The 12,737-nt window shown below is 42.2% G+C and overlaps 2 protein-coding genes across 8 annotated transcripts; both read left to right on the top strand.

The window, feature by feature from the left end:
* Nucleotides 1-6,493: 6,493 nt before the first annotated feature.
* LOC133060353 (U6 snRNA-associated Sm-like protein LSm3) lies at nt 6,494-7,130 on the top strand. Its single transcript, XM_061147836.1, has one exon. It carries the CDS (start codon nt 6,494-6,496, stop codon nt 6,800-6,802), a length of 309 nt encoding a protein of 102 aa, XP_061003819.1. The 3' UTR covers nt 6,803-7,130.
* A 1,764-nt stretch (nt 7,131-8,894) lies between these two features.
* Nucleotides 8,895-12,737, top strand: RSRP1 (arginine and serine rich protein 1). 7 transcript variants are annotated; one of them, XR_009693794.1, is made up of 6 exons: nt 8,922-9,133; nt 9,319-9,857; nt 10,286-10,437; nt 10,859-10,903; nt 11,129-11,754; nt 12,285-12,349. XR_009693794.1 is itself a non-coding variant. In XM_061148237.1 (5 exons), exons 2-5 carry the CDS (start codon nt 9,371-9,373, stop codon nt 12,402-12,404), a joined length of 843 nt encoding a protein of 280 aa, XP_061004220.1. In that variant the 5' UTR covers nt 8,895-8,981; nt 9,319-9,370; the 3' UTR covers nt 12,405-12,737. The 7 variants fall into 7 exon arrangements, 3 of the variants coding, with proteins under 3 accessions (XP_061004220.1, XP_061004218.1, XP_061004219.1); XR_009693796.1 differs by having other exon boundaries at nt 11,671-11,754; nt 12,285-12,303; XM_061148237.1 differs by lacking the exon at nt 10,859-10,903 and having other exon boundaries at nt 8,895-8,981; nt 11,671-11,754; nt 12,285-12,737.

Here is a 12,737-nt window from a genome sequence, read left to right as displayed (position 1 = left end):
TTCAACGTAAAAGATTACATTGGACCTTCTTCTTCCTCTTCAGATCTTTAATATCTTCTGACCCTCCTCAATCTACCTGTTTCTGACAAACTAGGCCCCTGTTGCTTGACAATTTTCACATTCATGATTCCCCATAACGTACCCTAAATCTATATCTCCAGCTTTATCTTCCGGAATTCCCCACCACAAACTCTCTGCTCTAGACATGCTGGTTTATTTTCTGTCCCCAGATTACAAAATGGGCAATTCTGTTTCCAACATTTTGCTAAGAACTTTGTTCATGTCTAAAATGTTCCTGGTAAAAAAATAAAAAAATAAAATGTTCCTGGTACTTCCTGGCAGTCCAGTGGTTAAGACCCCATACGGTGTGTGTGTGTGTGTGTGTGTGTGTGTGTGTGTGTGTGTGTGTGTGTTTTCAATCCCTGGTTGAAACCTGGGGAACTAGGGAAACCAGGATCCTGCATGCCATGTGGCACAGCAAAAAAAAAAAAAATTCCCTTCCTTTCCTGGGAGTTCCCTAGTGGTCCGGTGGTTAGGACGTTGTGCTTTCATTGCCATGGGCCTGGGTTCGGTCCAGTTGGGGAACAAAGATCCCACAGCTGCAGCGTGGCCAAAGAATACATAGATACATACATAAATGAACAAACACATACTCACTCTCTTTTCCCTCTGCCTGCCCTTCAAGATTTATTTGAGAGGCTATTTCATTTGTTTATTCAGTAAACATCAACTGAGTGCTTTCCATGTGCAATCTGGTGTCTGGAATATTGGGATATAGTGGAAACAAGCCTGTACTTATGTAGTTTATATTCTAGCAGGAAAATGACACATTACAAAATGAATTAAAATTTTATTACAATTGTGAGAAGTGCTACAAATATGAGGCACAGGAAAACAGGATAAGCCTATAATGGGGAAAATTAACAGGTCTGGGGGATCAGAAAGGGTTTCTTTCAGACATTGTTGCTTTTTGGAAAACTATACAGCAATATATTAAATCACACAGAATGATGATATATTAAATTACACAGAATTTTTAATCCAGAAATCCCACTTTCGAGACTTTATCATATAACATTAAAAGTACCAGTACTTAAAGTGGCTCAAAGTGTGATCCCAGCTCCTAATGAAGTTGCAAGCATTGTAATGTATACTATCCTACAAAGCCAGGCTGGTGGGTTGAGGAAAGGAAGTGAAAGTAATCTAGTGTGTCGTGAAGAAATATTCAAGTAGGTAGACTCATCATAAGATTCACAGAAGATTCCAGAGAATTCAGATTTAGGTCCAGTTGCATAATACAAAGTATCCAGCACATGAAAGCTTGCTATAAGGTCCCAGTGGAAGTCTCCCAGTAAAGACTTATTCATTAATAGGGTTTGGTGAAATGGTTGTTGAATATGGGGCAGTGGCCAGTCCTAGCTTCTCTGAGCATAGTTGGCCCAATCGGCTGATATGTGGTCCTTTGCCTATTTGGAGGCAATTTGCTGTATAAGATCCGGTTCTGTTGGTAAAACATCACAGTTGCACTGCTTTATACCTTGAAATGAAGGTCACCTGTTGTTAGGCTGAGGACAGAATAGATCATCTTTACATAGGGCAAGACAAGTGCTGGGCCTTGTGAGACAATATCTGTGATTATGTTATTGTTGAACCAAAGCTGCAAAAACTTGAATATGGTCAATAAAGGCTGTGAAGGACTTGAGGGAGTCCTTGAGGACACAGACTAGATTGTAAGACATGTAATGTGTGAAAAGGAAATCTCTTACAGTATCTATATAGTAGCCTTGTGCAGTATTTCTCCTTTTTCTATTCTTGACCTGTTGGCATTCTCGTTACTACACTGCCTCTGACCATGCCTTTACTGAAGTCAGATTCTTTGTGCAGGCCTTGTAACATAGTCCACAGACATGGGTTAGCTACGGTTCCCCTGATGTTCAGGTGGGTATGGCCGAGACAGCTCATCTGATTCAGGAACAGCACTCTGCTGAGCAGAAGTGTGCACTGAGGAGTTCTCTTCTGTGCAGAGCAGAACAGTCCTCAAAGGAGCAATAGCGGTGGCCATTAGGCATGGACACAAATGCCACATTCTTAGTTAGGCAGAGGCACAGGTCAGCCCTTATCTTGTAATGACACCACCAGGAATGATAACTTTCCGGGTTATAGGGAATGACACTGGATCTGTGTGCTATTCGCTTGCTTTTCCTGGCCCTAACCTCAAAGCCAAATAACATGTACAGGAGACTTCCTAACACCTCTTGATGGTGGCTACAATAGGGCCACGGTGGTCAGCATCCACGGTGATACTGCAGGTAACATTCTCACAGGAGGCAACAGAAGTGTTAAGTTGCTACATCAAGGGGTGTCTCCTAAATAGCCCTAAAGACTGGTATTTCCATGCCAGAATTACCAATTCAAGAAACAGTCACTGGGAGGAATAGTGGGAATAACAGCCTAGTTATATGCAGCTCAGTAATCACTGGCAATTAACAGAGAGCTCACATGGGGTAATGTATGAACCAGTGGCAGGAGTTCTTTGGGAGATCCTGGAAGACAGGAATGTCACATCAGACTGGAGTTTATTGATCTTTGTGTTAACTGCCTTAACTATAGATAATGGTTCTAAAGCAGCTCTAATAACAGAGATGTCTCATCTCATTTCTAAGATAAATGAGTATGTCTTCTGTGTCAGGATTACTCAGAGCTCCTTTTTCCTCTTTACAATTCTCACCCTCTAGATGAGATCCATGGTTGCAAGCTCGTCTTATCCTGTCTCTGTCTGAGAGAGCTAAGCCTACCCGCTGAGCTACTACCGCAGGTATTTTGGAAGTAATCCTTTGAGTAGTGCTAGGGTTTTCATTGCAATCAGGTTGTATGCTGGACATGGCTCTGTTGACCTTGAAGCCATTATTAGGATTCAGTGGAGAAGCTCTGCTCTGCAACTGCTCTGACATTTTTGGAATCTGACTTTGGGTCCAAGGCATAGTTTTTAGTGGTGGAAAAACTGGATACAACATGAATGTCCATGAATAAGGCATAGATTAATTTCTGGTCCTTCTAGACTATGGAATATTAGATAGCTGATTAGAAATAAATTAGATCTATATGGTTTATCTTAAAGGATACTGATTATAAAAGCAAATTTCAAATCAGTTTGTCTAGAAAGAGACCATATTCACAAAAAATAGCATATTGTATTTGAGAGAGTTTGAATATGTTAACATTTTTTCTAATTTATGGAGAAAAGACTAGGACCCTCTTTTATAGAGTTCCATACTTACAGGAAATGTGTTATTAGCTTTTACATTATAGATCTTTGGATTTCCTTGCTTGTTACAAAATTAGTTGTTATTAAAATTAATGAAAAAATTTAATTTTGGTACTAAATTTTTCTGAACATATCCAATAGCGTCTAATATAATAAACATTCTATAAATGTTTGTGGAAGGAGAGATGGGGTTTAAATATCTTTCACAGGGAGAAAAAGATAACTATTAAATCATTAATGGTATAATGAAACACTGCAGAACCTCTACATGAACAGTGTGAGGAAGAGAGACTTGATCAGGTTGGCAAAATAAATAGGAAAAAGTGAAAAAGGCAAAGTAAAATAAACAATAGGCCCCAAATGGAAGAGATAAGGTCAATAATGCAGTTACTCTGATAAATGTAAATAGGTTGAATTTACCTATTAAAGGAAAAAAAATCTTTAATGCTGGGTGTAAAAACTGACCTAGGTGTTATTCACCTAACTCAGCTAGATGTTGTGTACCTTTCAAACACATGAAACAAAGTGAACACTTAACAAAAAGGATCCTATTCAGGACCCACAAATATCATCAAAGTATGTTAGAATACACTTGGCAAGTTAAGTGTAAGATGTGCATGGATAAAAGCTAGAAAACTTTAGTGAATGTACTCATTTTCTACTGCTTCGGTAACAAACTGCCACACACTTAGTGTCTTCTTGCTGTTGCTGTCCAGTCGCTCAGTCATGCCCGACTCTTTGCGACCCCAGGGACTGCAGCCCTCCAGGCTTCCCTGTCCTTCACCATCTCCTGGGGCTTGCTCAGACTCATTCCACTGAGTCAGCAATGCCATCCAACCGTCTCATCTTGTTGTCCTCTTTTCCTCCTGCCTTCATTCTTTCCCAGCAACAGGGTCTTTTCTAATGAGTTGGCTCTTTGCATCAGGTGGCCAAAGTATTGGAGCTTCAGCAACAGTCCTTCCAATGAATATTCAGGACTGATTTCCTTCAGGATGGACTGGTTGGATCTCCTTGCACAACAAGGGACTCTTGTCAAGAGTCTTCTCCAACACCACAGTTCAAAAGCATCAATTCTTCAGTGCTCAGACTTCATTATGGTCCAACTCTCACATCCATACATGACTACTGGAAAAAACATAGCTTGGACTATATAGACCTCTGTTGGCAAAGTGATGTCTGCTTTTTAATATTCTGCTTAGGCAATCACAGTTTTTCTTCCAAGGAGCAAGCGTCTCTTAATTTCATGGCTGCAGTCACCATCTGCAGTGATTTTTGGAGTCCAAGAAAATAAAGTCTTAATAGTGTCTTAACCAACCCCAGTTTATTAACAGTTCTGTGAGATGGGTCTCTGATCTAAAGTCAAGGTGTTAGCAGGGCTGCCAGTGCATTCTTTCAGGAGACCTAGGGGCAAATCCCCAACATCTTGCTCAGTCAGGTATTGGAGGAATTCAGTTCTGAGACTGTAGGACTAAGAGCTCTGTTTCCTTGGTGCTGTCAGCAGGGAGCCATCCTTAGTTCCCACAGATCTCTCTGAGTCCTTGCAGATGTTCCAAACATTTCAGAAGCAGCAATGGAGGGTGGAATTTTTCTCTTGCTTTGAATCTCTCCTCTGATTAGATTGGGCTACCCTATATAATCCAGGATGTGATTTTGCATCTTCCCTCCAAAAAGAGTGGCCTTTGTAAAAATTTCACATTTGAATTGCAAAGCAGCTAACAGAACTATTAATACTTCTCCTTACAGAAGTGGTAAATTCACTGGATGAAAACTTATTTTAAGGCATCTGTCATGTTTATTAACAATGTGTGTGTGTGTGACTCAGTCGTATCTGACTCTGTGACTCAATGAACTGTAGACCACCAGGCTTCCCTGTCCATGGAATTCTCCAGGCAAGAATACTGGAATGGATTGCCACTCCCTTCTCCAGAGGATCTCCCTGACCCAGGGACTGAACCCTGGTCTCCTGCATTGCAGGCAGCTTCTTTACCACTTGAGCTACAGGGAAGTCCTTATTAATAACAATTAGTACGCCTTAAATGGTCATCTGAGTTAAATTCACCCATTCCAGTTCATTTTAGTTCGCTGATTCCTAAAATGTCGACGTTCACTCTTGCTATCTCCTGTTTCATCACTTCCAATTTGCCTTGATTCATGGACCCAACATTCCAGGTTCCTATGTAATATTGCTCTTTTCAGCATCAGACCTTGCTTCCATCACCAGTCATATCCACAAATGGGTGTCGTTTTTGCTTTGGCTCTGTCTCTTCATTCTTTCTGGAGTTATTTCTCCACTGATCTCCAGTAGCATATTGGGCACCTACCAACCTGGGGAGTTCCATCTTTCAGTGTCCTATCTTTTTGCCTTTTCATACTGTTCATGGGGTTCTCAAGGCAAGAATACTGAAGTGATTTGCCAGTCCCTTCTCCAGTGGACCACATTTTGTCAGAACTCTCTACCATGACCTGTCCGTCTTGGGTGGCCCTACGCGGCATGGCTCATAGTTTCATTGAGCTAGACAAGGCTGTGGTCCATGTGATTAGATTGGTTAGTTTTCTGTGATTGTGGTTTTCAGTCTGTCTGGCCTCTGATAGAGAAGGATAAGAGGCTTATGGAAGCTTCCTGATGGGAGAGACTGACTGAGGGGGAAACTGGGTCTTGTTCTGATGGACGGGGCTGTGCTCAGTAAATCTTTAATCCAATTTTCCACTGATGAGTAGAGCTGTGTTCCCTCCCTATTTACCTGGGGTCAAACTATGGTGGAGGTAACGAAGATAATGGTGACCTCCTTCAAAACATCCCGAGCATGTACTTCTACACTCAGTGCCCCCCAACCCTGGAGGAGGCCATCGCCGACCCACGCCTCCACTGTAGAATCCTGGACACTCACAGGCAAGTCTGGGTCAGTCTGTTGCACTCAATATGCCAACAAATTTGGAAAACTCAGCAGTGGCCACAGGACTGGAAAAGGTCAGTTTTCATTCCATCCCAAAGAAAGCCAATGCCAAAGAATGCTCAAACTGCCACACAACTGCACTCATCTCAAGCGCTAGTAAAGTAATGCTCAAAATTCTCCAAGCCAGGTTTCAACAATACATGAACCATGAACTTCCAGATGTTCAAGCCGGTTTTTGAAAAGGCAGAGGAACCAGAGATCAAATTGCCAATATCCGTTGGATCATCGAAAAAGCAAGAGTTGGAGAGGCGGGAAAGAGCGCAGGGTTTGAAAGATGGCGGACGACGTGGACCAGCAACAAATGACCAACACTGTGGAAGAGCCCCTGGATCTCATCTGGCTCAGCCTGGACGAGTGCATCTACGTGAAGATGAGAAATGACAGAGAGCTTCGAGGCAGGTTACATGCTTATGATCAGCATTTAAATATGATATTGGGAGACGTGGAAGAAACTGTGACAACTATAGAAATTGATGAAGAAACATATGAAGAGATATATAAATCAACAAAACGGAACATTCCGATGCTCTTTGTACGGGGAGATGGCGTTGTGCTAGTTGCCCCGCCATTGAGAGTTGGCTGAAACAGAGAATTTATCCTGTGTAGAAGATGGGCTATACTGTGTGATTGCGTCTTTGAATGTGGAAGATATTCAAAAGAGAGACCGATGTACATCCTGATACTAAGAAATAACCAAGAATTCTTCCACTCCTGACATAAGTTGATTTGTAGATAACTCACAAGTTCTTCAGCTAAACGGCATTTTTATTTTTCTCCAACCCTTCAAATAAATGTGATCGCCGTGATACAGAGCTTTTTCAGGAATTGATTTGCTCCACTGTTTTTTTTTGGACAATTTCTAGGTTTCTGCCTTTAAATTAAATGTGTCGTTTCCTTTTTTGGTTTTTAAAAAAAAAAAAAAAGAAAAAGCAAGAGTTCCAGAAAAACATCTATTTCTGCTTTACTGACTATGCTAAAGCCTTTGACTATGGATCACAATAAACTGTGGAAAAATCTTAAAGAGATGGGAATACCAGACCACCTAACCTGCCTCTTGAGAAATCTGTATGCAGGTCAGGAAGCAACAGTTAGAACTGGACATGGAACAACAGACTGGTTCCAAATAGGGAAAGGAGTATGTCAAGGCTGTATATTGTCACCCTACTTAATTAACTTATATGCAGAGTACATGATGAGAAATGCTGGACTGGATGAAGCTCAAGCTGGAATCAAGATTGCCAGGAGAAATATCAATAACCTCAGATATGCAGATGATACCACTCTTATGGCAGAAAGTGAAGAAGAACTAAAGAGCCTCTTGATGAAAGTGAAAGAGGAGAGTGAAAAAGTTGGCTTAAAGTTCAACATTCAGAAAACTAAGATCATGGCATCTGGTCCCATCACTTTATGGCAAATAGATGGGGAAACAGTGGCTGACTTTTATTTTCTGGGGTTCCAAAATCACCACAGATGGTGACTGCAGCCATGAAATGAAGACGCTTACTCCTTGAAAGGAAAGCTATGACTAACCTATACACCATAGTAAAAAGCAGAGACATTCCTTTGCCAACAAAGGTCCGTCTCATCAAAGCTATGGTTTTTCTAGTAGTCATGTATGTATGCGAGAGTTGGGCTATAAAGAAAGTGGAGAGCCAAAGAATTGATGCTTTTAAACTGTGTTGTTGGAGAAGACTCTTGAGAGTCCCTTGGACTGCGAGGAGACCCAACCAGTCCACCCAAAGATCAGTCCTGAATATGCTGAAGCTGAAGCTCCAATACTTTGGCCACCTGATGCAAAGAGTTGACTCATTGGAAAAGACCCTGATACTGGGAAAGATTGAAGGTGGGTGGAGAAGGGGACGACAGAAGATGAGATGGATGGATGGCATCCCCGACTGAATGGAAATGACTTTGAGTGGACTTCAGGAGTTGGTGATGGACAGGGACGCCTGGTGTGCTGCAATCTAAGGGGTTGCAAGTCGGACACGACTGAGCGACTGAACTGAACTGATGTCTAACATGTACCCTACTTATACATCCTTGGAAATAAAAGTCATCAGTGTTTAATCCGTAGCACCAAAATAATAATTTGAATTATCTCAGACTTCATTCTGAACCTTCAGTAAATTAAAGGTCAGCTATGCAATCCTTGGGGTCGCAAAGAGTCGGACACGACTGAGCGACTGAACTGAACTAAACTGATGACTGTCTCTGCATTCTGTCTTTACCTTTCTTACTTTTCCTAGCCAAGACACATTTTCTAATATAAAGCACGCCATGACACGCTTTCTGTGACGTCTCAAGAGGGCGGCCCACCTTCCGGACACCGGTCAGGAGGAAGTGACCAATAAGGGTCCCGGGAGGCACACCCCGAGCCTGCAGCTTCCCAGAAGAGGAGACCACGTCCCAGTCAACATTGGCCGGGCATAAAGCCCCAGCAACTAGTGTAACCCGCGCGCTGCTGCCTCATTTTCCCCCACTTAGAGCCGAAAACGCAAACAGCCAGAGGCTGATAACCGGATGGAGCGAATGCGTGTCCGCGCCCGCCTTCCTTGCTTGGGCGCGCATGCGCATCCCAGAGGCCAATGGGCGAGGCGGAGGGTGGGGCTGGAGGGGCAGAGAGAAGAGCGGCAGTTGGACGAGAAGAGCCACGCCCACCACGCAACGTCTCTGCGCAGGCGCCGACCGCCAGCTCATGGTGTTTTTAGACGCGTCTGCTGTCGCTCTGTTCAAATCGTGTCAGCACGTCGGACGTGGAGCTTGTGAGTCTTCGTTTGGGCAAGAATAGTGAAAACCTCTTCGTCCTTAGCTTCTGCAGGAAGGCGTGCATTGGACCTTTCTCTCATTGAGTGAGGCGTCGACCGCTTGTGGCGGGTCTTCTGGTGACGGGTTGCCCCCGCGAGTACCTCAAGACGTGTGTATACCCGGGCCTCTGTGAGCCCCGCGGGTGGGGGAAGGAAGGTGGCAGGGCGGGAAGGCCGGCCGCAGGCGGCGCCGCTGCCTGGAAGCCAGGATGCTAGTTTTCTCCTCGACCCGGGGCCGCCTTCGGGACTCACTTCCGGAACTTAACTTTTGTTTTTTTTTCTCGTTTGTTTTTAGGAACTGAGTTTTTGGGAAGGGGTATTCGTAGAAAGGTTAGCTGCCGGCCGAGATGTCCAGCTACATGAACGACCTGTGGCCGAGTTCGCCGCCCAAGGCCTCGCCCTCGTCCTTGAGGTCGGGCCCGTGCAGCCGACCATCGTCGGCCTCCGGGAGCCGCTCTCCGTCCCGTTCCAGCGTCTCGAGCCGGTCGTGGTCGCGGAGCCGCAGCCCGCCCGGGCGGAGGAGCCGCTCCAGGTCTCGCTCCCGAAGGCGCCATCAGAGGAGGTACCGGCGCTACTCGCGCTCCTACTCGCGGAGCCACTCGCGTTCCCGCAGCCGCCGGTACCGGGAGAGGCACTCAGGCTCCACCCGGAGGTCCTACCGGTCTCGCAGCCGCTCCCGCTGCCGTTTGTATTACCGGAGGGCCTACGCCATCGGGCGAGGCCGCCGCTACTACGGCTTCGGCCGCACCGTCTACCCCGAGGAGCGCAGAAGCTGGAGGGGGCGATCCCGGAGCAGGTCGCGGAGCCCAACCCCCTTTCGTTTGAGCGAGAAAGGTGAGTCGTTGGAGAGGCCTTCGGGGAAAGAGGAAGGACCCCAGCGGGTTAATAGTTAAAACTCCGGTATGGTTGGCGCCCAGTTTTGTGTTTTTATTTTTTTTTTGGCGCCCAGTTTTAAAATGGACAACTTTTTTTCCCCCCTAGGGCTTAACACCGCGCTTGTTAAATGGGTCGGTGGAGGGCAGTTCTGGGTGGACCAGCTCTCAAAATGCTACTGATTTATTGACCAAGCTTTGATTATTGAGAGATGCTTACATTGCTAAACAAGAGAGGTAGAATTCTCTTTCCGTAAATAGAAGTATATTTTATACGTGGAGATACTGTTTAAATATCTTTATATTACTAGTGTAAAAACACTTTGTGATTTTGAATTTTTTTGGAGAAATGCTATCGGATAAATGAACATTTTGTGTTTCCTTTTGTAGATCGAATGGAGTTGTTAGAAATAGCCAAAGCCAATGCAGCGAAAGCATTAGGAACAGCCAACTTTGACTTGCCAGCTAGTCTCAGAAGTGTTCCTGTATCTAAAGAAAGAAACCAGGAAACAGCTGTACTGAATAATGGTGCAAAGTCTGAGGTAAGTATTTTAAGTTTATTTTAAAAACAGTAATCTTCAAACTTCATCTTTAAACTTAGTATTAAAATAAATAAGATCTTCAGAAGACTACTTACCAGAAAGAGCTGATTATCCATTTTTATTTCATTTACCCTAGACTGTTTCTTGGAATGGCTAGCTAGATATAATTTAAAATAACAGATCTGACAATATTAGATAGGGTCTTTCCCATGAAAGTGGGAGACTAATGACCTTTATTTTCAGTTGACATAATCGTGATTACTTCCATAATTGTAGCTGGTACTTTGGTGATTTCTGTGTAGTTACCAAGTTTTTCTAGCTAGTTTTTTACAGAGTGTAATTTTCCTTTGCAGGGTTATGTTCCCACAGATTCTGTACTCAACATACAGTATAGTTTATCTGCTTTATTTCTGTCTTATAGAAATCATGAATGTGGTCTCCAGACATTGATGAAGAAAGTCTGTTGGTAATTGATACATGCGCAAAAGCATCAGAGGTTAAACTAATTTGAAGTCTATGTGGACACACCGAAAGCTTAGTTTTTTGTTGGTAGATTCCGATGCATGCTAGAATTTGGGGCAAGCACTATTTGGATAAGATACTAAAGACAATTTTTAAATGAAAGTGTACTTTGTAATGGTGGGGCGTCTGATACAGATGTCCCTTTCATAATATATGCAATATATTCCAGATATTTTGAGAGATTACAGAAGAAGAGGCCTGCTTCATTTGCAGATAAGTTTATTATAATTCTCCAGAAATGTGCAGCATAAAATGCATAGCTTTAAAGGTTTAAGATAATTAGGGATTGATACATTCAGTTAACATAGGAACTGATGGGTTATCTCCTATCATGCAGACCCAGATGTGGGTTTGCCTAAGCATTAGTGGTGAACAAAGAAGAGTTGATTTTTCAGGTGATTAGGTACCCAACTGGATGGGCAAATGTCTTAGTTCTTTTGAAGCTAGGTATTTTTTGGTATGATTTTTCACAGTTACGTGAATTTATATCACAGGGATATATACAATACTGCTTTATGGAGAATAGTGTCTTAAATCATTGAATCAATTTTGTTATGGGAAAAACTTAACAAAAGTACTATGTTATTTTAGTTTGACTGGTTAGATCAAACTTGATTTGTGTCTCTACAAGTAAATTTATAATACAATTAGACCGCTTTTTATACCTACAAGGGTATGACTTCTAAAATTTACTTTCTTTTATCTGTCTAGCTATCGGACAAGTTAACAGAAGATGGAATAAAAAATGCCAGTGAAAAGTCTTATCAGCAAAAAAGCATCGCTTTTAGCTCTAACGTAAGTATATCTAAGCATTGATCACTCAAAAGCTAGACTTGGAATGTATTTATGTTAGGGGGCTTTATTTTTGTTAGCTTACTTGTGATGATATGAGGCCTACTAAGCCACTAAATAGAATTTTTAATACTTTTTTTGTGTGGTCCTCACAAGTGACCAATAGGTTCCTACTCTAATATGCACATTCTCAGTTTCAGTGTTTTCCCCTTTTAACTGTTCCCTTTGTCCTTTTTGATTGTTGCAATATTTTAAAATAAAATCTCAGAGTATCCTGTGATTAGAATAATCAGCTAAAGGCTTAATAAAATTTCAAAACTATCTTAATATCTCCCTATTGCAGTATGCCTTGCACGTATCTAATTTCCCCCACTAGTGTCTTGGCTTTACAGTTTGATGGAATCAAGTTGCAAGTGAGGTCCATGGCTTTGCACTTGGTTGGTGTCTTTTATTTAATGTATTCTTTAAAATGATATTTTAAATATATAATGTATGTGTTTGGGAAGCTGACTTAAGAATTTGTTCTTTTTCAGAATTCTGTAGCAAAGCCTATGCTTCAGAAATCAGTTAAAGCTACTGCTGAAGAGAATTCTTCAGGATCCCCAAAAATAGATAAGAAGAAAAGTCCATATGGACTGTGGCTACCTGTCTAAAAAAAGCCAATAGCTAAGGTTGCCTGAAATGCACTTTTTTTTGCAAGTTTGTGTTTCTAGCATTATTCCATTCTTGTGAACCATTTAGTGGTGGTGGTGCAATTACAAATGACAACACAAAAATATGTAAATACTTAATTTAAATAATGTTTTAGATTTCTCTTGCAGATGGGAGATAGCACAAATGGACCACAGGTGGGATTCTTCTATATTTACACTTGGTAAATGTTTTATATAATATGGATCTGTTATGTAGAAGTGAACTTTTTAAAAGCAAACAGTAATTGAACTGTTCATGTTGTAAATATTTTGTTAATAAATTTTAAAAAATTA

This window comes from Dama dama, chromosome 8 (genome assembly GCF_033118175.1).
Source record: "Dama dama isolate Ldn47 chromosome 8, ASM3311817v1, whole genome shotgun sequence".
Classification (NCBI taxonomy): domain Eukaryota; kingdom Metazoa; phylum Chordata; class Mammalia; order Artiodactyla; family Cervidae; genus Dama; species Dama dama.
The sequence above is the reverse complement of the archived record's forward strand: the minus strand, read 5'-3'. Positions and strand labels throughout refer to the sequence as shown.

Bases quoted from the DNA above. Each gene is read 5' to 3' on its own strand.
- LOC133060353 (XM_061147836.1), top strand. From the start codon at position 6,494: ATGGCGGACGACGTGGACCAGCAACAAATGACCAACACTGTGGAAGAG.
- RSRP1 (XM_061148237.1), top strand. From the start codon at position 9,371: ATGTCCAGCTACATGAACGACCTGTGGCCGAGTTCGCCGCCCAAGGCC. The intron at 10,438-11,670 runs GTAAGTATTTTA...TTATCTGTCTAG, and splicing joins ATAATGGTGCAAAGTCTGAG to CTATCGGACAAGTTAACAGA. The intron at 11,755-12,284 runs GTAAGTATATCT...GTTCTTTTTCAG, and splicing joins GCATCGCTTTTAGCTCTAAC to AATTCTGTAGCAAAGCCTAT.